This window comes from Pleurodeles waltl, chromosome 9 (assembly GCF_031143425.1).
Source record: "Pleurodeles waltl isolate 20211129_DDA chromosome 9, aPleWal1.hap1.20221129, whole genome shotgun sequence".
NCBI lineage: Eukaryota > Metazoa > Chordata > Amphibia > Caudata > Salamandridae > Pleurodeles > Pleurodeles waltl.
Genome location: NC_090448.1, coordinates 243,935,127 through 243,961,795, shown reverse-complemented (window position 1 = coordinate 243,961,795; position 26,669 = coordinate 243,935,127). Strand labels below are relative to the sequence as shown.

Genomic DNA, 26,669 nt, shown 5'->3' with positions numbered 1-26,669 from the left:
AATCCAACAACTGGAAGTTGTGGGATTTATTACAACAATTAATCTGATACCAAATTCTTGGTATGTAACATTTAAGGAGACTTTAAAATTTAAAATGAAGTCTGCCCATTCTAGCCTATGAAGGCCATTTACTTCAATGAGGGAAAAACGAATTTGGCTGTTTTTACCTCACCAGGGCTTATAAATCTATTTTTATAAAGTCCCTGCTTATAGTTACATGGCACCCAGCCCTAGGGGCACATAGGGCACACCTTAGGGGTGACTTATATGTAAAAATAAGGTAGTTTAAGACTTTGGAAGTACCTTTAATTCCAAAGTCGAATTTGCATATAACTTTAATTTAAAAGCAGCCAGCAAGGCAGGCTTGCTTTTAAAATGACACTGGGCACCTCAGCAATGCACCTAGGTGTGCACCACCTATGCTGTGGTCCCTAAACCTACATGCCCTACCATATACTAGGGACTTATAGGTAGGTTAACTTAGCCAATTATAATTAGCCTAATTTGCATATCCATTTTACACAGAGCACAGGCCCTGGGACTGGTTAGCAGTACCCAGGGCACCTTTAAAGTCAGGAAAACACCAGCAAAAAGTGGAAAATGGGGGCAAAAAGTTATGGGGCCTCTGCAATCAGCCCTGTTTTCTCACAAAGACTCATCGGGTTTACCCTTGATAGGAGATTCAGGGAGTGGAGGTTCCTGTTTAGTGTTTTTCAATTTCCCTTTGGCATCTTTATTCTTAGGGTCTTTGGTTTCAGACATGATGTCATGCCAGAATGTGAGGTAAGTTACGTAAGACAATTACGATATAAGGCGGAGGCACCGTTGTGATACCCCAATTAAAAAGCACAGTGAGGGAATTAAAAAGCGAAAGGCAATTATTGTCACAATCCCTAATTAGAACATACCTTCCAATCTACAAGCCCTTTGGGATTAGATTCAACAGCCAACAGCCAGATGGCACCATCACAGAATAAAGATCACTGGGAGCATGTACCAGATTAAGCTTGCTACTAGTATCAACCAAAAACATCTTGAAGTCACGTCAGTTGTGAGAAGCAGTGCAAAGATATCCAATAAGATGGGCAAAATACTTAGCATCTAAAGAATTTAGACCATGAGTCTATTGTTAATAACAATACAAAAAGAAAAGCAGGAACCAATGAAAAGGCAAGACCAGAAGTGTAAGAGCAGCCCTCTAAAGGTATTTCCTGCATATGAGTAGAAAGGATTTCTGAGGAGGGCTCAGCTAAAGCTCATATGTGTGTTCACAGTTCCTTATCAGCAGCAAGTTCGAGGTGGTAACCGGTGAATAACCCAGATACAACGAAAAACGAAGGGCAGAACAAGTGCTCCAGTGCGACGGGGCTCAAAATCAAATAATGCATAGACAGTAGGGCAATGGGAAAAGTCTCCAGGCATCTGTCACTCACCCCAATGCATTCCAATAGAAAGCGGCCACTGAGTCCTCCTTTGTCAACTTCAGTGCAGCTTCTCCAGCAAGGCTCAGAAAACAAAAGAAAATTACATGGATGACGCCATCTTGGGAGCCGACCGTCTTTGTAGTGTCAAGCCAATGTCGCTGCACAAGCCAAGCATGTTACCCAGGGCACCGGCTCATTAACTCCTCTCTGCCATGGTATCAGGGGACTCCCCCACCAAGGAACATAACTAGAATGGCAGAATTTCAGGTGTTAAGGGTGTTGATATTTTGGTGGCTCCCCAAACCTCACAGGAGAGCTGCCATCCGATGAGGTGCGCAAGCCATGCCTCCTCAAATTAGCTTTCCTAATGCAGCAAGGAGAGTACTTTAGTAGTGTCTCATAGGACATATGGCACACAGTGTTCCATCTGATAGGTTTACTTCTGCGAACCAACACTTTTCAAAGGATAGTGGTGCAAACAACAGTGCGTATCACCTTAAAAGTGCAAAATAGATTTTTTGCTGAAAAGTTGAAGGGCTCACAGTGCAAAGTGCCTTTGCATTGCAGACTTCAACTACCTCCATTATCTAGCGATAGGGGACATAATGGGGTGGGATCAGTGTAAATTCTCATAGGGGTTTGTGCAAAGCCAAACCTACTAAAATAGCTAGACCTTGCTTTTTTGTGAAATCCTAGCAAAAAGGAAACAAGGCTCACAAGAGAGGTAAGCAGAATATTGTATGGTATGCTTACGCTTCAGATGTGTAATTGATGTGACATTACACATTTATGCAGCTTACACTTTGCTGGTTGTAACCATATTTTAATTTGTACTGGAGGATGTACCTCAGGTTACAACATAACAATCTGTACAGTTTTCTAAAGATTATGCAACACTGCACTGCATACTTAAGTGCAGCACTGCATTGCATGAATGTTAGCAAATGTCATCCCTTTTATATGTTACCATGAGTAGGCCAGTACATTGCCTTTTGTTTGTGGCACACTAGCAAGTAAAGAAACGGAAGCAATATGGTTCTATACTTAACATTAGTCAGATTAGGAACTAGGTACGCATTAGTAAGACATATACATTAGTATAGACACCTCCAACCACTGTATTACATTTCAAATCCTAAGTAATGTTTTGCCAGACCATCAATCTTCACATATAATGCTGGGATGTCCCTGAATATCAAACCGACAATATCAGTGGAACAGAATATCAAGGACAAAATATTGAAAAAAATATCAAAAGGTAAGTAAGCATAGATTTTCTATACCTAACTCCACATGTGCATATGCATATGCATTACATATATCTTCAAGGTACGTAGATGTGGAGTTAGGAATAGTAAATCTATACTTCCTCTCTATAAACTTACCTTTTGATATTTTGTCCCTTAATATTCTGTCCTTGATATTTTTATATCGCCATATTGTTGATGTCGACATTCAGTAGTACTATCTATGATGTCTAACAGTATAAATGATGTGACTCATACACCTTGCAGTTTTATGTATCATTTCCTGTACATTACACACTTGTATGATTCATTGTCTCTGAGTAATATGTGGGTGTGAGAGATGTAAAGTGCTTTGACATCCTACATTGGGAGAAGTAGCGCTGTTAAAACAAATTAAATATATTTGAAAGAGAGGCTATGAAGTGATGAAGGTAACCAGTGGAGGGTGATAGTATGAAATATTTGAAGAAGGAAGCAATTGGTGCTGTGTGGGGGAGTGGTGACACCAGCAAAGATTGCTGCACAGGACACCACCAATGTTGAAACTGAACCAGGTGAATAACCGCTGCGCTTTGTCAGAGAGCATGCAGATCCAACTATGGTCTTTGACCCTGTAAATTTATCAAGAACATCACTTGATTGAAAGTACCAGGCACGTTTCAAAATTGAAAACATGTGGCATCAGTAGTGAGAAAGTCATACTTAGTATGTTCCCTTTTGCATGTCAGAAGTGCAGTACCAGACAGATTCCTATCTCTTCCGTGCACAAAGTGAAGCGACATATATGTGGATGCTGGTTTTAGCACTGTAGGAAGTGATGAGGTGTAGGAAGCCTGTGTCTGACTTGTTGAGAGTATGTGGTTTGGGATGCCAATACTCATATCGTCTTCTGGGACTGGGGTTTCCTGGATAGTGTTATGTCGAGGATACAAATGGTAACAGTGTTAGGATTCTCAGTGCAACAAACTAAAGATAATTTTACCATCTGGAGCCTTTCTCATACTCTGAAAAATACCTTTTGGGGAGGGGAATCGTTTTCAGTTAGTATGGGGCTGCCATCAAATGGTTACACTTCAGAGGAATACATGCTGGTTGTGATGTACGTTTTTAAAAACTTCAATAAAATTGCTTATCAGGAAAAAACTTTAGAGGAAATGAGAGACCACACCTACCTTGATATATAAACATCACAGGATCATTGGCAGAGGTCTGAGAAAGCAGTGGAGTGAAACGTATATTAAAATGCAGTGATATCTTAAACACTCTTGGATTCCGTTAAAATACATAATCTTACGTTTTTTGGCTGGATTAAACAACACAGCTGTCAAACAGACCTATTGATGATACACAACATACATAGGGCCTGATTACAACTTTGGAGGAAGGTGTTAATCCGTCCCAAATATGACGGATATACCACCAGCCGTATTACGAGTCCATTATATCCTATGGAACTCGTAATACGGCTGGTGGTATATCCGTCACATTTGGGACGGATTAACACCTCCTCCAAAGTTGTAATCAGGCCCATAGTGTTGCATTCGGGTCTTCTTCTTTCCAACTATTGGCGTTCTTTGACCTGAGACTTTGCAAATCATGTCTTGGTTCAACCCAGTGGAATATTCATATCTAAAAACACAAAAGGGTATGGGGATCACTTGAAATGAGGAGCTCAACCCAAGGGAGATTATCCAGGGGCTCCTAGACCTCAGTGGGTGTATGAATGGAGTGTGAGTGCTGTGGAGTGGTGAGGGGAGGGGAGAGGGAAGCGAATTTCCTTTACGGACTAGGTGGTCTCACACACTATATAGTGTCATGCTTCATCATTTGACCACCTAGCCCCACCCAGGTAGGACAATGCCACCTGGGCGGACTCAACCTTGCCGTTAAAGGAACGGGAGGGAGTGCGTAAATTAGTATTATCTGGAATAAGCGGGATCCAGCTAAGCTAGGGAAAAATATTAAAACACCTAGGTAGTTATCAGTGTGTAATCTACACTTTTAATAATGGTGTCTGCTGGTGTATTAAGCAAGGATCGGACACCAGGGTGAGGACAAGGACTCACTGGGTCACCTATCTAAAAAATGGCCGACATGTTTCTGCCCTCTACAATGAGCCAAGGAAGGTCTGGGGGCTTTCTTCAGGGCCTAGGATCCCTAAACGTCAGGCAATGCAGAGACAGACATCCAACACTCAGTAAGTGAGTGGGTGCAGAAAAATAAGAAGAAATAATGAGGCCTACCTGTGGCGAGGAACTACCTAACGTAGGCCTAAGGAAACAGAAGCGTAATTAACATTTCGTAACAAACACAGCAAAGCAAAACACACACAGGGGTGACACGGCAAGCCAAAGTCATGCAATGCAAAACAAGTGTAACATATATCTACCGAGAGCATAATGTCTTACCCCAAGTCTAAAGGCTACTAGCCTCAAATTCCAGGAGGGGGAGTGTCCCCTTATAGTCACACTGTAAGGGGAGGTAAAAAGAAGAAATAGGCAGTGGCGGCAGTCAATATAAGTAAAAGTAACAGTACAAAACACTATCCAGTGGAAGGTTGACCAAATCCATAGGTATAATCCCTAGGGAAACATATAGGAATACTTATGTGAAACAATGAGGTAAATAACAAGATAACCAACATCTCGAGTCAGCAAGCAGGTGCAGATGCGTGGGTACCTGCAGGGAGGTAATATGCTGAAGTCAGGGAAGAGAAAACGGCAAGCAAATCGTCAGGTACCATAATCACGTGCTAGAAAGCCCGGCCGTCTGTTCCCCGGATCGGGGAAACAGCGGTTGGGAAAGGAAAACTGCACACAGGCTGCACCTATTTAGAGGTGAAATATTTAAAAGTAACTGAGTTCGTTTTTTGAGGAAACTACATTTATCATGATGCAATGGGGCAGATTATTTGCTGGGATGTTAGGCAGGTGTGCTCCTAACTGTTTGTGACTTTAAAAAGGCTCCCTTGAGCCACTGGGCTGACGAGCTCTGGAGCACGCCAGTGAAGAGGTATTGAAACCGGATGATTAATGGCAGCATTTCCAGCACCCCGCAAACTTGTTCTCTGCTGAAGAAGGGATTAACCCAGAAACACATGTGTCCAGAGATGCACAGCAAAGGCTGCACCTATTTAGAGGTGAAATATTTAAAAGTAACTGAGTTCGTTTTTTGAGGAAACTACATTTATCATGATGCAATGGGGCAGATTATTTGCTGGGATGTTAGGCAGGTGTGCTCCTAACTGTTTGTGACTTTAAAAAGGCTCCCTTGAGCCACTGGGCTGACGAGCTCTGGAGCACGCCAGTGAAGAGGTATTGAAACCGGATGATTAATGGCAGCATTTCCAGCACCCCGCAAACTTGTTCTCTGCTGAAGAAGGGATTAACCCAGAAACACATGTGTCCAGAGATGCACAGCAAAGGCTGCACCTATTTAGAGGTGAAATATTTAAAAGTAACTGAGTTCGTTTTTTGAGGAAACTACATTTATCATGATACAATGGGGCAGATTATTTGCTGGGATGTTAGGCAGGTGTGCTTCTAACTGTTTGTGACTTTAAAAAGGCTCCCTTGAGCCACTGGGCTGACGAGCTCTGGAGCACGCCAGTGAAGAGGTATTGAAACTGGATGATTAATGGCAGCATTTCCAGCACCCCGCAAACTTGTTCTCTGCTGAAGAAGGGATTAACCCAGAAACACATGTGTCCAGAGATGCACAGCAAAGGCTGCACCTATTTAGAGGTGAAATATTTAAAAGTAACTGAGTTCGTTTTTTGAGGAAACTACATTTATCATGATGCAATGGGGCAGATTATTTGCTGGGATGTTAGGCAGGTGTGCTCCTAACTGTTTGTGACTTTAAAAAGGCTCCCTTGAGCCACTGGGCTGACGAGCTCTGGAGCACGCCAGTGAAGAGGTATTGAAACCGGATGATTAATGGCAGCATTTCCAGCACCCCGCAAACTTGTTCTCTGCTGAAGAAGGGATTAACCCAGAAACACATGTGTCCAGAGATGCACAGCAAAGGCTGCACCTATTTAGAGGTGAAATATTTAAAAGTAACTGAGTTCGTTTTTTGAGGAAACTACATTTATCATGATGCAATGGGGCAGATTATTTGCTGGGATGTTAGGCAGGTGTGCTCCTAACTGTTTGTGACTTTAAAAAGGCTCCCTTGAGCCACTGGGCTGACGAGCTCTGGAGCACGCCAGTGAAGAGGTATTGAAACCGGATGATTAATGGCAGCATTTCCAGCACCCCGCAAACTTGTTCTCTGCTGAAGAAGGGATTAACCCAGAAACACATGTGTCCAGAGATGCACAGCAAAGGCTGCACCTATTTAGAGGTGAAATATTTAAAAGTAACTGAGTTCGTTTTTTGAGGAAACTACATTTATCATGATGCAATGGGGCAGATTATTTGCTGGGATGTTAGGCAGGTGTGCTCCTAACTGTTTGTGACTATATAGTGTGTGAGACCACATAGTCCGTAAAGGAAATCCCCCTTCCCTCCCCCCCTCACCACTCCACAGCACTCACACTCCATTCACACACCCACTGAGGTCTAGGAGCACCTGGATAATCTCCCTTGGGTTGAGCTCCTCATTTCAAGTGATCCCCATACCCTTTTGTGTTTTTGGCTTTACATGAAGGGAGTTAGTATGGGTCAATCCCTTTGAATCGTTTAGTCTAATCTCCCTCACTCTCCTTTTGTGTTACGAGAGAATATTCATATCTCACTTAAAGCATGTGGCTGTTTGAATGTATACTTCCCCCTACACTTGAGTGCTTGCAAGGTACTCTATCAGGGATTCCTTTAAACCTATAGCCTCTCTGTCCATATCTTCTGCCCCCTGTGTTTCTTGCTGTAATGTAGAAACGTTGCACGGCTACATGAGTCAGCACATTAAACCCAGGACTATTGGTTTTGCCAATGGATATTTATATTATTGATGTACATTGCATGTATGACCTTGGCAAGCACTATAAGTAAAAAGTGCAACTGCTTCCCAATTTCCCGACCTCAGAAGGACGACCTTCCTACAATCCAAACTCATGTTTCAGCGAGCCATTCATGCATGCTAAAGGGTCGAGCATTTTGTGTTTACGATGCATAAGCCACTTCCTGAGGACATGTATTCCCCAAACCAGCCTGCTGAGCTGACCAACTATCTAGGGAGAGTGGATGGAGGTCATGACAGCCAGATAAAGAATGACATTCTTAAAAATAGATTGTGGGAATGTTGCTAATTTTCCCCAAGTGGTAAACCATGATACTCATTAAATCCTACAGTGTGATAAAAATGTAACAACGTCCAGCACATCCCTAACCTCAAGTAATGTCAGATTTCCTTAAACACCAGAAATATGCCATAAACATGTTAATTATAAATCCCAGGTTCGTCCTTTCCATTTTAAAAGGCATGTGAATTTGTTAGTGCGCTAGTAGACGATCTTAGCTTTGGCATAATTTGTGTGCATGTTGGCACGCCTGTGGACTTTGCACCGCAGTATATTGCACCTTTCACAATGGGCAGAGTTGTAGACTTCCCCGTATTTTAACCATAGATCTTGTATCACATATTATGTGATTGTTGCACCAAATGTGCATTGCTCCAAGATCTCTAATGTACATTAAATATGTCCATTTTAACTTCCACCTACAGGCCTTCTTCATAAGTCTAATGAGGACAGGTTCATAAACTTCCATTTTGACTTCTCCTTGACTCACTATGGTGAAGTTTAACCATAATTGAAAGTAATACATTCCATGATCCGTGTATGTGTAAAGTGCACGTTCACCCCAAAGGGCATTTTAGTGTTGAACATCAGATCCCTATTATTACACAACTCTGTGATACTCATTTCAATGACCTTATAAGAATGAAAAGGTGTTTGGAATAAAAATATAAAAATCAAACCTATGACAAGGAGGTGATAGGCATTTCCCTGCAGTGGATGCATCAGTCCACTGAACCACTGGACAGAGGAAGTAGCAATTCTTTTGTTGTCCAGACTACCTTCTTTATCAGTGCAGAGCTTCTTTCGAGGTTTTATGGGGTAGCACACTTTATATAGGACTCGGCTTATCCATTACGGTGCCTTCAAAAGTGTGGAATGTAATAGAACAAGGCCATTCCAACATGACTCCTTGAGACGTCATCGGCTTCAAGTGAACAAGAGTGCCAACCTTAAACCAGGGAGCATGTTCCAAAAGGGTAACCACAACTTTGTGTCCCATCAGATGCAGGACCTACTAGTATTTGCTCAATTGTCAATCACTTAGGTTAACTAAAGAGGATTCAGTGACTAGTACCTAATAACATGAGCTGACCTACACCTACACCCTGGAGCTCATTCCTACTCACAGCAGGGGGTCACAGCCGGTTATCCATCAGAGACAAAAGCCACTTGAGCCATATTTTTTATATGTCAAGTCAACCTACAGTTGAACCCAGAACAAGAACTAACATTCCTTTGAAAGGGCCAATGGGATACTAAATGCATCCTTTCAAATCAGCTCTAAATTTACAAGATAAGGGACTACTTGTGCCTCAGAGCAATTCCATATGTGGTTTTAAAATGTGTGCCTTACACTAGTTCACCAGGTTAGGGTGTGTTAATATGAATGTCAATCTGAGTATCATCAGCAGATGCATCTGTGAAACGCTGATTTCAGAAACAAGATAATTCATAAGCATGTTTGTGTGCTTTTACTTCACAAAATGCAGTGGTATAAAAACCTATATTTCACAAGAACTCATGAAATGTTTTCCATATGTTACAAAAAGTATATTTAAACTCTAGCCTTTCCAGAGCTTTACCATTGCCCATTATATAATTAGTAAAATAAAAAAGCTTTACATCTCTGAGCTTATTTTTCCCTCATTATTTAATTTTTGACAGCCTTGCAAAACAGTGATATGCTAAATTAAATCAGGGTATATTGCTACCTCTGCCTTATGGGCAGTAGCCTCAAAGCCTGCATATAAACACTATCTCTTGTTCAATCAGTTCATGAAAGCTAAATATTCTAATTGCAATCAGCACCCATTTCAGCTGTAGTTTAATTGAAGAACATTTTGTGTTTTTTTAAGAAAGCAAAGCCTATTTTCTCTGTTACCTCATTATCAGTTACACAATTAACAAATATTACTCTAGTCTTTTTATTGCAGACAATCAGTATAGTCCAGTATGTCACTTACTGTTTTCAGTAACCCTTTTTTTTTTTAAGAAAGCATTAATTTCATTCTAATTGCACATGAATAAAAATGTTATATTAAAAATTCATAAAATCCAACTTGTGTAATATGACCCTATATTATCATCTCTGGGTTTTGGTGATATTTACAAACCACTTAGCCTCAATGGTGATATAGGACTGTCTTATACAGTTTCCTGTATGGTCTTCGTTTGATTTGTAATGATTGTACAGCCCCATTTAAACAGAAAAAGTAATTGTGGAGATGGGAATGGACTGCCTAGCGGCATAGCTGTATTCGCTTCGTAATATATGCTTTGATTCAAATTACAGTATTATAAAAACCCATATTTCACAACTAACTGCAAAGTATGGAAAATACTGAATGGTGCCTTCTGGAGTACAGGTTTCATCATTTTAACAACAGCACTAAATCACTTGGCTGCACTCAACCATTGCCATGGCAGTTTGATTATGTGGCAAAGTTATTTAAATTATGTGGAGGGGGTTACTAAAACTAAACTTTCGAACTCGAGTAACCGCCCAATGTTAGGTGTGCATTTTCAAACTAAATATCCCAAATAAACATATAATATTTTTAAAAAACTTAACAGGAAATGTAGAGTATGGCCCCTTGCTACCTACTCAGTGTTCTGGTGACATTGCAAATATACAATTTGCTACATAATTAGATTTCACAATGAATGCTGTTTATAGTTCAAATTGATCAAAATAATGATGCATAATTTAGATAACCTTGCTGCATAATTCAGCTACCCTTATTGGGTAATCCCAGTAGCCCTGACAGTGATAAAGTTTTAAAGAGTCGGTTGGGTACTGTCATTATGATGATGAAAACCATCTTTCACTGAATGGTTTTACTTTTTTTTTATACCAATGCATTTGGTGCATCAAAAACTCCCAAGCATGATACACTGACAGTACTCATGTTTACATTCTGATGAATGCCCGCAGCTGATACAATGTTCCTTTTGAATAGTCACGTCAAGTTACAACTAGTGCTCGTTGAACATTTCCATTTAGGATCTGCCTCAGTACTTAATTTAGGCTGGTGGTTTCTAGTGTGGGGCACCGGCACTTATTTTTGAGAGCCGGTACCTATTTTTCTTCTTTAGCATTTACTGTGAGCAAAAGACACATGGAAAGATGGAGGAAGAGAAATACGAAAACGTGTCACAAAGGGAGAAAGCAAAAAGCTGCAAGAGTGAGCTAAAGGGGCAGGGAGTGGCTCTAAATGGCTCTAAATGGATTAAAGATGCCTGAGATGGCTTTGGGTTTACACTGCCTCAGTATTCTATGCTCGCTCAATAACTTGCAGCATCCACTTGTTTCAGGGGAGAGCTTTGGGCACAAGCACGTTTTTATTTACAAATTAAGTACTGATCTGCCTTTTATTAAAAAAGCCAAGGTAATGATAACATTCACAGCAGAAAATCAGATCTTTTTTTCCATACTAGACTGACATGTGCAGGCATATACAAAATATGTAATATTTCTAATTGTAATGTCTGTAATGGGGAGTAGCTCAGGCTGAGAGAAGCCATGCTGACCTCTGATCTCAATTCTAAAATTAAGATTCCAAAAGAGCATCCTAAAGTTTCTTAGAACCAGAAAGAACCCTGCTGAGTGTTGTTTATCTGTTGAGGAGACAAAGGGTACGAACACTTCCGAGCTGGACATTAGAATATTGTTTCTTCTGCATCTGTTTATCATTCCCCAGAGCTTCAGTCTCCCTGTCGACTACCTCTGAAGGACTGATGTGCGTAGGATAGGCTTTATTTTGCTTGTTAGTTTGGCCTTTGAAGTCAATGCCTCCCCAGTTCATTGACCTGGCTTCGAGATTGCACAAAGAGCTCTAAACTATTAAGATTTAAAAGAGGTCCGGGTTGGTGAATTTTGACTAAAGGAACTTTGTTTGTTCCACTTGCTTTGCACTTTTACTTGTAAAGGGAAGTATGTTGCATCCGTTTTTCAGATAATTTAGTCTCTCTCTGTGAGCCTAGTACAAGGATCTCCAACCTTTAATGTAGTTCGAGCTACCTCTGGTGACTGTAGAGCACCACCTCATCTATGAGTGTTACATAATGGTACAAAAAGTCCACATAAATGAAACAACGCCCCTTGTGCATCCCAGTCCTGCTCCAGTAGTGGGGTCTATAAGGAACATTTTTGTCCTTTGATTTTATTAATCAAAATGATAGATGAGAGTCTAATTTAGACTTGTGTCCTTGTTTCGTTATCATACAATAAATAAGATGACACTGTTCATTGTGATAGATGGGTCATAAAGAACCATTATCAATAATGCATTTTGTGAAGCTCACGCAACCTTCATACCAATCTACAACTAAAAGTATCTTGCCAGTGACCAGCACAATGCACAGCAGACAGACAATATTGACACACAAATTAAGATTTCAAGAGATTGCTTTAAGAAGCTAGTCTGTTTTAGTGGCTAGAAAATCTGTGTTGGTGTCTTCTTTTTTCCGGCCTTGAATAGTACTGCATGTGACATCATCACAGAATGCCACAGAATTGTACACTTCCTGCACAAAAATTATTTCAGTACACGAAGAAAACGCAAATCTGACCTCTATTACTGAAGGGTAAAAAAAGTCTTCATGGAAGTCCAACACAATTCAAAAAAAAGGAAGGAAAGGAAAAAAAACTACAAAAGACTTATAGAAGGATGCAGAGAAGAAAAGAAAGAAATGTATATCAGAATTTCCTCAGCAGGAGCAATCACGGGTACGTCTGCCAAAATCTCTTCCCTCACCCATTCTCTCAGACTTATTAGGGATACGATTTGAAGAGGAGGTTCTTTATTTATCTGGCTGCTCCTTTGTTTGATAGAATAGTGCCATTACTTATTTGCAGGTCTACTGTGCCACTAATGGACAGTGCCAGCACTTTGATGAGTTGCATATTTTTATTATGGTAGTATCAGCACTTCTCAGAGTTATAGCTATTTTTTTCATAACAGTGCTTCAAACAACAGTTTTGCTGTTTTACCAAATGTAGATAGTAGGCATTACTATCACCTAATCTACTCGTCCTCGATTTATCAACCTCAGAGGGATGGTAAACTGAGTCAGCAATTGGGAGGCTTGAACACATGACCTGTATGTCTCCACACATCAACAATGATTTTTTTTAACTCTCTGATTCATCCTGGCAGCTATAAAGGTCTCCTGTAGTAGAAAAATAGAGTACCAGCACTCCTCAAGTGGTCTGCCATATCTTTTAAAGTGACATCACATCGCATTTTCTTCAGTACTACCATATGAATAGAGTTGTATTTGCACTTCCCATCAACTTTGCTTTACAGACAATCCAAGTCTACCAGCACCACTGTTAGGTCTTCTGCATATCCTATTGGTAACTCATCTTTTATGAAATCTCTGTAGAGTCCTCATCAAATCACGAGAGAGACATACATGCTTCACACAATGAATAATCAAAGACTCATAAATAGTCCAGAAATGGAAAATGCTTCACGCTTCTGTGCTTCCTTCTGTCAATCTTGTTTGTTCTATCATGGGTTCTCTAATCATTTACTGCCTTTTAACCATGGTAAATACAACATCACCCCATCTACGAATATTTTACTACATTTAAAAGGTACCTTCTACATCTATATGTGTCTGTAATCTAGCCATGGTGGGGAAAGGAAAAACAATCTAAACTCTTTTGATACAACTCAGCACTAAGCTTCCTTTGTAACAAAAACATGCACCTTCCCTGGGTTAGAAGTATTTCTCATGCTTGTTTACCAATTGTCATGTTTGTTTTCTGCAATTGAGCTAAATTATTAATTATCCATATGACCTTCTGGTTGAAAAATGAATCATTCAAACAAGTCATGCTAGCAAACATTGGAAAAAAGCCAGGGCCTGTGTGTGCACCAGATATACACAAAACATAACCCAGCCCACCACAAACAATATAAATGAGTTTGCCTTTATGTTGTGCTCTGGGCTATTCTTTTACTATATGCACAAATACCAGACCGCCCATAGAAGTCCTTAAACTCACCTATAAGTGATCAGTAAAGAATAATTATGGCTATAAGACTCAGATGGTATGGGGCTATGATGAACCCCAAAATGAGTGGTCTCATTCACTATAATTGGGATAGTAATCTTTTGTGTTGGGGTAGGGTTGGGGTGATCTGTTGTGTATGTTGTGCAGAGCTGTGATTGCCTACCTCAAGTGAGATGTTTCAGACTGCATGGATCTGATAGGTTAATCAGTGAGAACCATGCATATTGCACGGATTTCACAATCATTGGGGATACTGCATGCCTATTACAGTCTTCTGATTGGCTACATAATGCTGAAGAATCAAGCAGAGAGTGAACAAGAACAGTAGAAGAGCAACCAAAGGAACAAAAGAGGGAAAGCTGTCACCAAAATCTCTGACGTTATTGTACAGCTGGCCCACTCTGCACTTGCGAAACATATAGCCTTCTTCCAAGGCTGGCTGATGTCTTTTACCAAACAAAGCAGCTTTGGTATGGATATTGGTTTATTTCCTGCCAAGGTTACTTTCTCAAAAATGTAAATACAACAAAACTGTAAACAAGCATTAAATAAGAACCGCTATTATTCATTTGATGATCTCCCCCGCCCCCTCCTGTAGTGAGACATTTTCTGAAAGGTGTCAGTACTACTGAGTTAAAACATTTCCACAGGTTTGGGAGGAAGCAATGCCACAGGAACGCCCACTCATACAGTCTCTTATTAACATGGATGGTTGAATACCTGCCAGCCATCTACATTCAGCAATAAGTGACACTTTCAAAACACTTAATTTCAGAGCACAAAATGTCAGTTTTGCTTCCAATTTAGATTATTGTTTTCTTCCCATTGGGACTAGGATTAGCTTGTTTTCCAGGAGTGATAATCTCTGAGGACACTTGGCAGAAATGTTTTTTTTTAGGCTAATCTTAAGAGCTCCAGTGCTTGGCCTTACATGAAACCAGTGTTCGTTTCAGAGTTGGAATCTTACCCATACAATTTAACTTTCAATGTTTCTAAAGATTAATAATAAATTAGTATAACTCAATCAAATATTTGACACCTTTCAGATGTCAAATATCCTTTCTACAAGATGATCAACAATCATCACCTCTATATACAATGAAAAGAAAAGAAACACTCCAATAATGTTGGGGACCAAAAGCTTCACTGGACACTCGAAATTTGTTGCAAAGCAATGTTATATAGAGTAATGCAGAAAACCCTAGGTGGGGGTTTTAAAGTTTGGTGGACCTGGATGACTGCTTTGCACCTGGCCCACCAAAAAAAACATCTGACCTAACAACCAGTCCACAGCACTGTCATATTTAGCAAATGGTGACAATCACTATATTTACCTGCCCATGACCTCATGTCAATTCGAGGACCTGGGCCCAGTCATAGGCATAGAATTTGCATAAAGACCCCTATTTGCAGGGAGAAAACTATTTGCATGTTGGGTTTAATGGAGTTTTCTGTTTTTCAAAAATAAATTCCCACTTAAGGACTTGAAAAGCGAAACACTTTGCCAAGTGGAACCATTAAATATGTTACCTGCTCAGCAAGGCTTCACTGCATTCAATGAAGCCCCCATGATGTTGACTCCACTGCAGTTAGAGATAACCCTATTTACACAGATGGGATGTTGCAACCTGTTTTTTGTCTCAGAGGCCAACCTGGTGGCCTCATGAACCTCTGGCCGCCTTAGTATAAATGACACACACAGTCTCCTAAATCATAGTATGACTTCAGTGCCACTCAAAACATTACAAATGTACTGTCTGAAAGTATTTTTTAAAGTAAAACCGGCTTTGAAAATCAAATCCAGTTCATGAAGGTCTGATTGGGCCAGTCTTCTTCAACACCAGCGCCATATGTACTCCTACATTATCATCCTGTTTTTTCCAGTTGCATTTACAAAGAATTGTTTTTGTCATAGAGCCTCTTCAGAAGAGGAGTTCACTGAACACATGCCCAAATAGTATAAGACTCATCTTTGCAGTAGTAAATATATTAAGAGCTACAATAATCTAATCAAGATAGTGTAACTGCCCTTGTAATTACATTCATGGCACATTATACACATGATAGCTTTTTTCATCCACTTGAATTTTGTTTTTATACTAATAGGACTTCAAGGCAAAAATTTAAAGTCTTACAAAAAGCCCTAAAAAATTGTAAATAAAGCAAATGACCTTTTAATATAATACTATCAGCCTGATACCAACGGTTTCTAGTTTTTGACAAACTACAATGTTTAACTGACATTAGAATTACTTTTTCAAAATGGCTGACATTAATACATTATGGTTTTTATTTTATTTTATAGCCCTTTGTCATTTATGACATGAATTCCTTAATGATGGGAGAGGATCAGATCAAATGCCAACATCTAAGCCCTTTCCCGGAGCAAAATAAAGAAGTGGCCATCCGCATCTTCCAGCGATGTCAGTTCCGCTCAGTGGAGTCAGTGCGGGAGATCACTGAATTTGCCAAAAACATTCCAGGATTTGTGAACCTTGACCTCAATGACCAGGTGACTCTCCTAAAGTATGGAGTCCATGAGATCATATTTACAATGTTGGCTTCTTTAATGAACAAAGATGGCCTTCTCATAGCTGACGGGCAAGGATTTATGACCAGGGAATTTTTGAAAAGCCTGAGAAAGCCTTTTTGTGACTTTATGGAGCCCAAATTTGAGTTTGCTGTAAAGTTCAACGCACTGGAACTGGATGACAGCGATCTAGCCATATTTGCATCTGTAATTATTCTTAGTGGAGGTAAGGTTAACATTTGCTAATTTCTAAAAAATATTCTATAGTTACAGCAATCCTTTATCCTTTTCGGCTGGTTTGCAGTGTACCCTGGATGTGTGTGCGACACAACATTAGTGGACGTCGCTGGTACTGCTGTTGCCTGGATTTCTTTTATGCATGCATAAGCCTCAATGTCATGTCTATTCTTCTTCATCCATAAAACAGTGTACTGTTTTCCCAGTCGTGCACTTCTTATAATTTTGCATTTTTCTGCAGTTTCATCAATTTCATCAAATACTGCTCCTTCAAATATATCCATGCCAACTAATCTCATCCCTATTGAGTCACTTGCACAACCAGATTTATTTGAATAAAGAATGGGGCAACGATTTTCTGCAATCTGGGCAATACAGCAATTTAGTTTTAGAGTGCTCCCTGTTCCCTAATTTAAAAAAGACACATTTTCGGGGCTTTTCTAACCAGGCTAACTACTGGAGAAGCCCTGTAGCTGATGGCTAATTTTTCTTTAGGGAAGCACTCACCCTACTGCCAAGCTTCCTTCCTATGTCCGTTCTACCCCTTTCACTATTCTGAAGTGAGCTTGTGTCTTCTCCCTTTACCTATTATTTCTGCCATTCCTGTCTCACTCCCTTACATGATTTCACTTCTTCTCCACCCCAACACCTGATTTTGTCATTGCTCAGCCCTCTCAAAATCTTTCAAGTTTTATCTCACTCACCTGATCTTTCTTCATTTCCCGACTCCTCTAATACACATTGGTCTCACTTTCTGGCCTGATCGCCTCATTCTCCCATTCTTGTTAATATTCTCTTTCTTACTTCTCCCAATCCCCTCACAATATTTTTTGCCAAACAAGCATTCTTTCCCCATATTTCACTTTCTTTCACTGACATTCTGATTATACATGGCCTGGCTGTTCGAGCAGTAGCAGCACCCCCCCACCTCAGCACCTTGAAACCCTTACGGGTGAGTAGTGCGCTTTACAGATTCCTTATCGATTGATTGATACATGGGCACAAGGATGTATACAACCATGTTACTGCCTGCTATGTTTAAAGCTGAATAAAATGTGGTAGAAAGCTAGCAACTCATGTTTCCAAAAGTGCAAAACAGCAACCAATACCACTGATATCCATTAGCAATAGAGATGGAATGGATTTCAGTTGGCGACATAGAAGTGACGGGCTACTAATGCCTAATCCAACCCCCACTTGCCCCATTAAGTCAATTATTGGGGGTTACATAGTTGATCTTCGAAGATTTGAAGGTTCTGGGTATAAAATGATGTACAGAAAATTGACCAAGTTGACAGAAATTAGAAAGTGGATCCTTTCAGTAAACGGGTGGTCTTGTTTGGGTAATAACTTCAGAATTGTATGTATGAATGTATGTCTGTATGAAGGGTGTTTTTATAGTGACAGCTCGTTATAGAGCAGTAGAATTCTGCACAGAGATGGACATGCAGTAACCGCAGGGTAATTTGTAATCTTTAGTAGAGGGAGAAAATTGCAGAAAGAAATGAAAAAGGTGAAGTGGGAGAGGGTTACATGCAGCAGCGACCCATCCTTAAGGGGAGAGGGGCCATGCCCCCGCATTCTTTGGACATAAAGAGTGTATGTCAGGCTGGGCAAAGGTCAATCTTACAGACACTGTTTATTTTCAGGTTAGGCAACCAGGACCTAGACATGTGCTAAATGTTCAGGCTCAGCTGTCTGAGCTGAACCTTGGTGGACTGGCTCCTCAGCTCAGCAAAGGTCCTCAAGGCCATCCCCTTCTGACGAATGGGAGATCCAGTGATAGCCTTACACCTGGGCGCTTCAGTTTTAAGCCCTGAAGTGCCCAGGGCTGAGTGTCTATTACTGCCAGCTTGTCACATGGAGGGTGGGGTCAGCAGTCTCTCTGGCCCCATCCTACTCTGTGACGAGGTAGGGACTGATGCCTCCACTCACTGGTCAGCCATTGAGGGAAGGCAGCAGTCTCCACCCTCCAGGCACCTCTGAGGCATTTTTCACCGAGAGATGCAGCAGGTAAGATTTGTGTTTTTATTGACTGTTTGGTTCGTGCAAATATGTATGAATGTATGAGTATTTTCGAGTGTTGTGAATGGGTATATGTATACATATGTGAATGCGTGGGTGTAAGAGTGCATGTGTGTGTGTGTGTGTGTGTGTGTGTGTGTGGGCCCCACCCCCTCTACGTTTTACTTACTGGCCGCTACTGGTGTATGTAGGCCAGAGAGTGATAGATGAACTACTTACCGCTGAGACATATTGTGAATAAGTGTTTCAAGAATATGGGTGGCTCTAATGAAATGTAATTTTCTGATTTATTAAGTTGAGTTAATTATCCTAGTATTAGGAGCTAATAACAACCCGCCCCTCGCGCCCCTTGAAAATAAACAGGACTCGGAAAGTCATTTTGGTGTTGAGTTAGAACAGGCTTTAGGTTGTAGAAGCTTCGATCCTAAAGTGGGGTTATCTATTACTCAGCATAATATTCTCATGAGAATAAGTTAGGCTACAACTAAATTGACTGTCAACTCTTTCGAACTTTAAAATTATCTGTTTTGTTTCTTGTATATTATCACTACTTCATATATTATATTCTTTAGAAAGATGCAATAAGTGCACAGTCAGAGAGACAGATCCTACCACACTTTTCCTTCTAAAGTGTTATAGGAGACCAATCCTTCAAGCTTACTGTAGAATCATTCATAGAAATGTTTGCCCCAAGGGCGCCTATTTTTCTTCTTTAACTTGTGCTCCTTGGTTTTTCACACTGCACTTGCAAAGTTAATTGACACAGCTTTATAAAATACAACTTCACCTGCAGCGAGAACACGGATTCTTACGTCAGTTTTTGCCACTTCTAAATGTGGCAAATAACAGATGATATTTTACATAATAAATACAGGTGTATTGTTATACAAGCCATCGGCCTGCGAAGGATTTAAGCTTCTGATGTTCTTAAAGGAATTCCGACTCGTTATCCCTAAGCCATATTAGATGCCAGCAGGAGAGCATTTAACTCTTTGAGCTATCTTACCAGTTAAATGCATTGGCAAATTTGTGTGCAGTTTTTGCAGAAAAAGATGAAATAGAACGGGTGGTGGTATAAAACTGTAAACAGAGCAAGACTTAAGATGGAATAAAACGTGTTAGTAGTTAATGGACATATTAAATTTTCAAAGAACTTTGTGACAAGACCTAGATATTACATAGGAGAAAAAGTGAGTGTGGAAAATGAAGGTGTGACTCCTGCGAGAATGACGAATTAAGAATAGCATAATACATTGCAAAGATTGGAAGAAGATAAAAAACATATATACTTACAAAAGTGACACAAAATGTGGCATATTTCTGATCGAAAATGCCATAAGCAGGTGGGACAGATTGAAAAGGTATTTCATAAAGAAGAAAGCCTAACTAGAGTGTGTTGAAATTGTTCTCTCATTCCATTAGGTATTCTACAGCAACTTAAATTTAGCATAACATGTCCAATAGATTTTTTGCATCCACTGTTGGCCAGTGAAGCTGCAACTATGCAATGCAACAAAATGATCTATTGAACTAGTCAAGTCCACTTCAAACAAACACAGTACCTCCAAAAGCAAGGAGACCCCAAGGACTTTCAAAACAGTGAAGGGGAATATGATATTTGGACTCCTTTATTTGGTTTGTAAAAGCTGTGGCTCTTTGAGAGTTCTGTCCAGAACTGATCCCCTTGAGTTAATACAAAATATCCAGATGGAAGTCATTTGACAGAGAGCAAATTGACCTTTTAGTTTATTGTAAATGTGCATTAAATTAGAGTACCCAGTATCTGGACCAACATCAAATGCCCCAGTGCTGCTACAGTTTATAAAATAGTTGAAAGCTCACCCTAATGGACACTGCATTACAATGCAGTAACTGTCCACAGCCCATCTCCCTCTCCTATTTTTGCTGACTTTATGCTTGTATTGGGCACTGTGCAATGCCTCTCTGCCTGTTGGCTAGGATTGCACTATAGAAATACCATAAACATGCATACATATACAGTTCCACTTGATCATACATTAACATTACTATTTATATTGGATATTGCACCCTAGGAAGGAATCGGCCAAACATGATGGTTAGAGAAATGCTTTATTATAAAACTCGAGGCCCGCTTTCCCCACCTATTACTTCACTGTGCAAGAGTGGAGTCCGCTCTTTGCATGGCACTCATGGCCAGCTTTAATAATTGCTCATGCAACCCAGCACAGCAAACTCATTTTACTCAAGAGCTCCATTGGCCCCCAGTGAATAAACTGTAGCGTATTAAAGATCCTCTAGGTTTTCTATAAGACTTTATAATGTAACATAATTATAAGTTAATCATATGTCTAGACAATTATGCAGAGTCAAATATCTGGGTTATTTCTCACAATTGGTACCAACACAAGGGAAGCAGTGCCTTTTCTATTCTGGTCCCAACATTGTGTAATAATCTCACTGACTACCTAACCAGGATATTGAATTGATTGGAGTCCTGAAAGTCTCTGAAAAATGTATTTGTCTGCCTCGTCTGTTTTAGGCGTCCTTTGGAGCTGTCTGAAACAAACAACATGAAACGATAGGGTGAGCAAGAGCCACATATAAGACTGCGCAGAGAGAGATGTATTGGTTCTGTCTATAGCTCAGAATTGATGTAGTATGGATACTCTATGAGGCTTGTCACATGTTTGTAGTTTCACATGTGCCACAGCGGGCTCCTTCATCATAATAAGAACGTTGTTGTATACAGCCCTTCATTCTAGACTTCTGGTGTTTCTAAATGGCGTAAACAACAGTTGTTAATATTACTCAATTTATGGTGATCAATTTATTGATCTCTGAAAGATGGAAGCCTGAATCTGCCATACAAGGATATAAAATTGTTAACTTCAGATCACCTCGTTGTCATTGGTGAGTGTTTTTATTCACTGAGCCATCCTCATGGTACAAAATGTATTCCCAGGGATGCAGTCCTGCAGATGGACAGACAGACAGATAAACGGACAGACGGACGGACGGACGAACAGATAGATAGATAGATAGATAGATAGATAGATAGATAGATAGATTTCAACCCATACATTTTTTCTGTAACACTTTTTGTGAGGTAATACACATCACTCAGGATCTCCTTTTTCTGTACCTCCGTTCTGACTGACATCATTTTAAACATAAACTGAAGCACACTCAACTTGACCCATTTCTGGAATTTGATATGTTTCTTGGATAAGATGTTAGATACTGCACGAATAGGTTACCACCCCCTGCCTGGCAGATTTCCTATTTCAATCACTGTTGCATCATCCCCATTTGTCAAAAAACGTTCTGAACTCTAGTCTAGGCATGATCATGCTTGCCACGTGTTGCACATATCGTCCTTCATTAAGATATAATTATGAACAGTTAGGAAAAGTCTCTTTGATTGATAAAATAATATAGGATTGCATTTTATAGCACTATATTTTTCCTAAGTCCAAAAAGGGTCAGAAGTATCATTCCTGTCATGTATGCTAGGATTTACACCTTTAACCTTCAGATTACAAGCGACAGTCTGTTACTGGAAAAGTAACTGAACAGCAAGAAAGGTTTCATTTTGAATTACCAGAGATGGGTCCTTCACTTCTTCTGCCTCATTCAATGTATTTACCCCATTATTTTCTGAGGCATGGGCTGTGATGGGTGTCATACATGAGTAGTAAGTCTCTCCTCCATAGATTCGATGGTGTCTCTCTTTGTATCATGTAAAAAAAAATCCATTCCCTAGAAGGACTAGAAGGAAATGAGAATGCGAACGTGGTTGATCTTTCTTTATCACTTGTTTAAACTGCAGGGTAAAACCTTCAGCTGAGTAAAAAACGTAATGGAATCACTACTTTGTGTCATTAAATCGTCCCTTTATGCCTCAATAGCCTCAAGTAAATAACCATAAGTGGACAAAAGAATTAGAAATGATAAAACATTTAAGTGATATACTATAAAAAGTTAAAGCATCATAATACAACACTAAATGGGTACAAACATAAATGAAAAAGAATACATAAATAAACATAAAAACACAACTGTAATAAATAGCTTTAGCATCTCTACATATCTGGTTGCTATGTCCAACATTTAGTGTATGTATCTATACGTATGTGGTACTTCTAAAGCACAAACATAGCCAAAAGATAGTGGAGTGTTGTACAATGTCAAGGACAAACATGAAGTCAACATGTGTTAGGAGAGATACCTGGTTTGTGGTTGGTTAATGCATTCTGATGTAGTGTTCATTAAAGAGGTGCACACGGGTGGCTCCTCTGCAATGGCAGTGGAGCGTTGCCCCACTTGGCCAAGAGCCGGGAGATGAAAAATAAAATAATAGTTTGCTATCATTTTATCTTTCATCTTCTGGCTTAGCCAGCAGTGTAGGGAGGGGTGGGCTGGGCCACGGGAGGTGGTAGGGAGGAGGAGGAGGAGAGAGTGCACCTAAGTGCACATGTGTGTTTAGCCGTCCGTCTCAGGCCGGCCAAACACACATGTGCACTCAGGTTTCTCCAACCAGGATGGAGAAACTGCACAGACCCCAGTGCAGTGTCTGAGTGGCTGGCCAAGCAGCTCAGTCCAATCCTGATGCTGCTTCCATGCTACGTGTAGCATGAAAGCAGCACCAGGATTTCGGGGAAGCCTGGATTTCAGGGAGTGCTGGAACACCAACCATCAGGAGCAGAGGAGCAATGCGGCAGGAGGTGGGGGGAATGGCAGGAAAGGTAAGTGTATTAAAAAAAAAATTCATTGTTTCCCCCGTCAACCCCACCTTGACATTTGCAGCAGCTGCCGCTTGAGGTCCATAGCTGTTTTCTAAATCGTAGCAGGGTTGGGGCAGTCTTGAATGATATGGGGATGTTGTTCCAGATTATAGGTGCATAGATGGAAAAGGCCGTTTCCTTGTTTTCCCGTTTATTTGCTTCTTCGTCTGCAGTATTATGGTATCATGGATGCCAGTATGCCAAGAACCAGCAAAGACAGTGAGCTTGTCTCCAGAACATTTTGATCATTTAGGCTTTGTAAATGATCAGCTGGTTTTAAAGATGGTGTGGGCAGGCAAGGCGGTCAAATGGACACAGTCAGGATGGGGGTGATATGATTATATTTTTTTCAGGTCCTGGACAAGACATGCTGCGGTGTATAGGACTCCCCCTCCCAAAGGAGTGTCGGTGTGAAGTCTGTGACGTTATGGGCCACGACATTACCTCCAGATGCAAAAGTATGAGGGCTTGAACAGCGAGTCTGAAGTCATTCACTGAAATAAATTATTTCTCTTTCTTTAGAAAAGAGAGCAGTCACTAGTATGTTTTTTGGGGGAGCAGTGTGTTCCTTGAGGGAGAGGTTGGTATCCAGGGTGAATTCAGGTGACTTGGCATTCAGTGAATGACAGAGGTTGATGCCATCAAGGTTCATGTCACTAAACCAGGCTTGGACTGTTTTTTCTTTGTTATTTTTGGCAAATAACAGGCATTCTGTCTTGGTGGAGGTGAGCTTCTGGTAAGTGCTTGATGTCTACTGTGGATGATGTGCATAGAGAGCATTTATTGAAGCTTTGAATGTCTGAGGCAGAGGACTGTTTCTTGGAATACGTGGCATCATTGCTATTCAAGATACATGATTATAATCACTTGGTATTGCCTTCTAATCGCAGTGTTAAAAGTTGTTAATGCCCAATATAGAGGATGTTAATCACTGTTTCCTGATTGAAATGCAAGCATGGGCCCAAACCGTAGGAATGATGAGGGGAAAGAAAAATTACCATCTCTCAAATGCCTGGACAGTTAAATGTCAACTGCCTCTGTCTGAATAATGTCTTAACCTATGAAAGTAGAATACATTCAAACAACAGTAGTTAGTGCGAACATTCTAAGCATTCTAATTGGCTGAGTCAATCTCAGGATTCCCCAGAGGAATTCCAAATAGTCGTACTATGGTATGCATTCAAGAGAAATCAAAAGTTCATATCAGAGAGGATGCTCAGCTCCAAAATCCTATCTAAGCCTTTCAGCTTTGTGATGTGTGACTCTTGTGGAAACCGCAAAGAGTTTTTTGGGTTGATATTTGCTACCATGTTACTGTTCAAATAATCATGCAACGTAGAGCGGGTTAAAAAATGTTTGTCATTAGTGTGAGGGATAAACAATGGAACAAGACAAAATTAGCCACTCCTTCTGGAGATAATAACCCTAGAGGTTGCAAATAATGTCAAGGCTGTAAGCTATGCAAACATTAACAATCTGAGTTAAACTGCTAAATCTTTATTTTATTACCAATTACTAATTCAGAAGAAAAAGTGCATAGAATAGCACAATATATTTGAGACCGAAGTTGCTTATCATAACTGTGTTGTGCTAACAAGTATCCTTTTTGGTACGTAGAAAGCCAGTTATGTGCATTGACATGTTGGTCGAAAGTTTTTATTTGTGTCATAGGATCAATACATACTCTGAATCTTGTGAATTATCACAAGGCGAAAGTGTATGTTGGATAGGGATAGCTGACAAGGTGGGAGAAAAGAGGGTAGAAGGCAGGATGTGTAAACTGTCAGACCAGCATGAAGATACAAACAAGAATTGGCAAAGGCAGTGTTATGTGCAAGACCTATTGGCTTTGCCAAAATGTTTTAGCCAACATGCACACCCACATGGCAGCTGTTCGGCATGCCTAAAAGTTGGTGGGATAGAGGTGAGTGGCGTGTCGTAGAGTGGAATGATGAAGAGTGGAGTATACTGTTGTAGAGTGGAGTGAAGGAGAGTGTTGTATATTGGAATGGCATAGTGTGATGTCGCTTTGATAAGCATACACAAGTGGCAAAGAGTTGAGTGGACTGGCTTAGACTGCATTGGTGTAGGGTTGCAGAGGATAGTCCCATAGAGTGCAGTGGCACTGAGTGAAGTGGCATTGAATTCAGTGGCGTACAATGCAGGTTGCAGAATGCAGTGGCTTCATATTGGAGTGGTGCATAGTTGAGTGCAGTGGTGCAGAGGGCAGTGGTACAGAAGGTAGTAGTGCAGAGTATAGTGGTGTAGAGTATGACAGAGGGCAGTGGCGCAGAGTAGAGTGGCAGAGAATAGAGTGGCGTAGAGTGCAGTGAAGTAGAGTGGTGTAAAGTGTAATGGCATAGAGTTGAGTGATGCAGAAAACAGTGGTGCAGGATAGAGTCAAGTGGCATAGAGTGGCGCAGAGTAGAGTAGCATAGAATGATGTAGAGTAGAGTATAGTGCCATAGAGTGCAGTGGCATAGAGTGGAGTAGGGTGGAGTGGATAGTGCAGAGTAGAGTGGTATAGACTTCAGTAATGGAGAGTGCAGTGTTGCAGAGTTGAGTGCCAGAGTGCAGTGGTTAGAAATAGATTCAAGTGGCATAGAGTGGAGTGGCAAAGAGTGGAGTAGAGTGGCATAGAGTAAATTGCTTCAGAGTAGAATGATGTGGCATAGAGTACAGTGGTGTAGGGTAGAGTGCAGTTGTGTCGAGTGGCATAGAGTCTAATGGCATACATTAAAGGGGTGTAGAGGACAGTGGTGCAGAATAGTTTAGAGTGGCGTACATTGGATTGGCATAAAGTGCAGGGATAAAGAGTTTAGCGTTACATAGTTCAGTGCATTGACACAGAGTATTGGCATAGAGTGCAGTATTGCAGAGTGATGTAGAGTACAGTGGCGTAGAGTGGAGTTGTGCAGAGTAGATTGGTATGTCCTATAATGGAGGAGTGCAGAGTGCAGTGACAAAGAGTGCAGAGGTGCTGTGTAGAGTGGCAAAGTGTGCACTGGCATGAAGTACAGTGGTACAGGGTACAGTAGACAGGCATAGCTTGAAATGGTGTAGAGTGCAGTAGTGTAGAGTGGAGTACTGGAGAGTGGAGTGGAGTGGCATGGTGTGGTGTGAAGAGGATTACTGTAGAGTAGAGCATTCATTGTGTGATAGCACACTGCCAT

At 40.6% G+C, this 26,669-nt stretch overlaps 1 protein-coding gene across 2 annotated transcripts in view; it reads left to right on the top strand.

Moving 5' to 3' along the window:
- Positions 1-26,669, top strand: part of PPARG (peroxisome proliferator activated receptor gamma) — a 192,563-nt gene that overhangs the window by 128,013 nt on the left and 37,881 nt on the right. For both annotated transcript variants that reach the window (XM_069206652.1, XM_069206654.1), the window contains one exon: positions 16,244-16,694. In XM_069206652.1, coding sequence (XP_069062753.1) covers positions 16,244-16,694 — 451 coding nt within the window. The remainder of the gene's footprint in view (positions 1-16,243; positions 16,695-26,669) is intronic.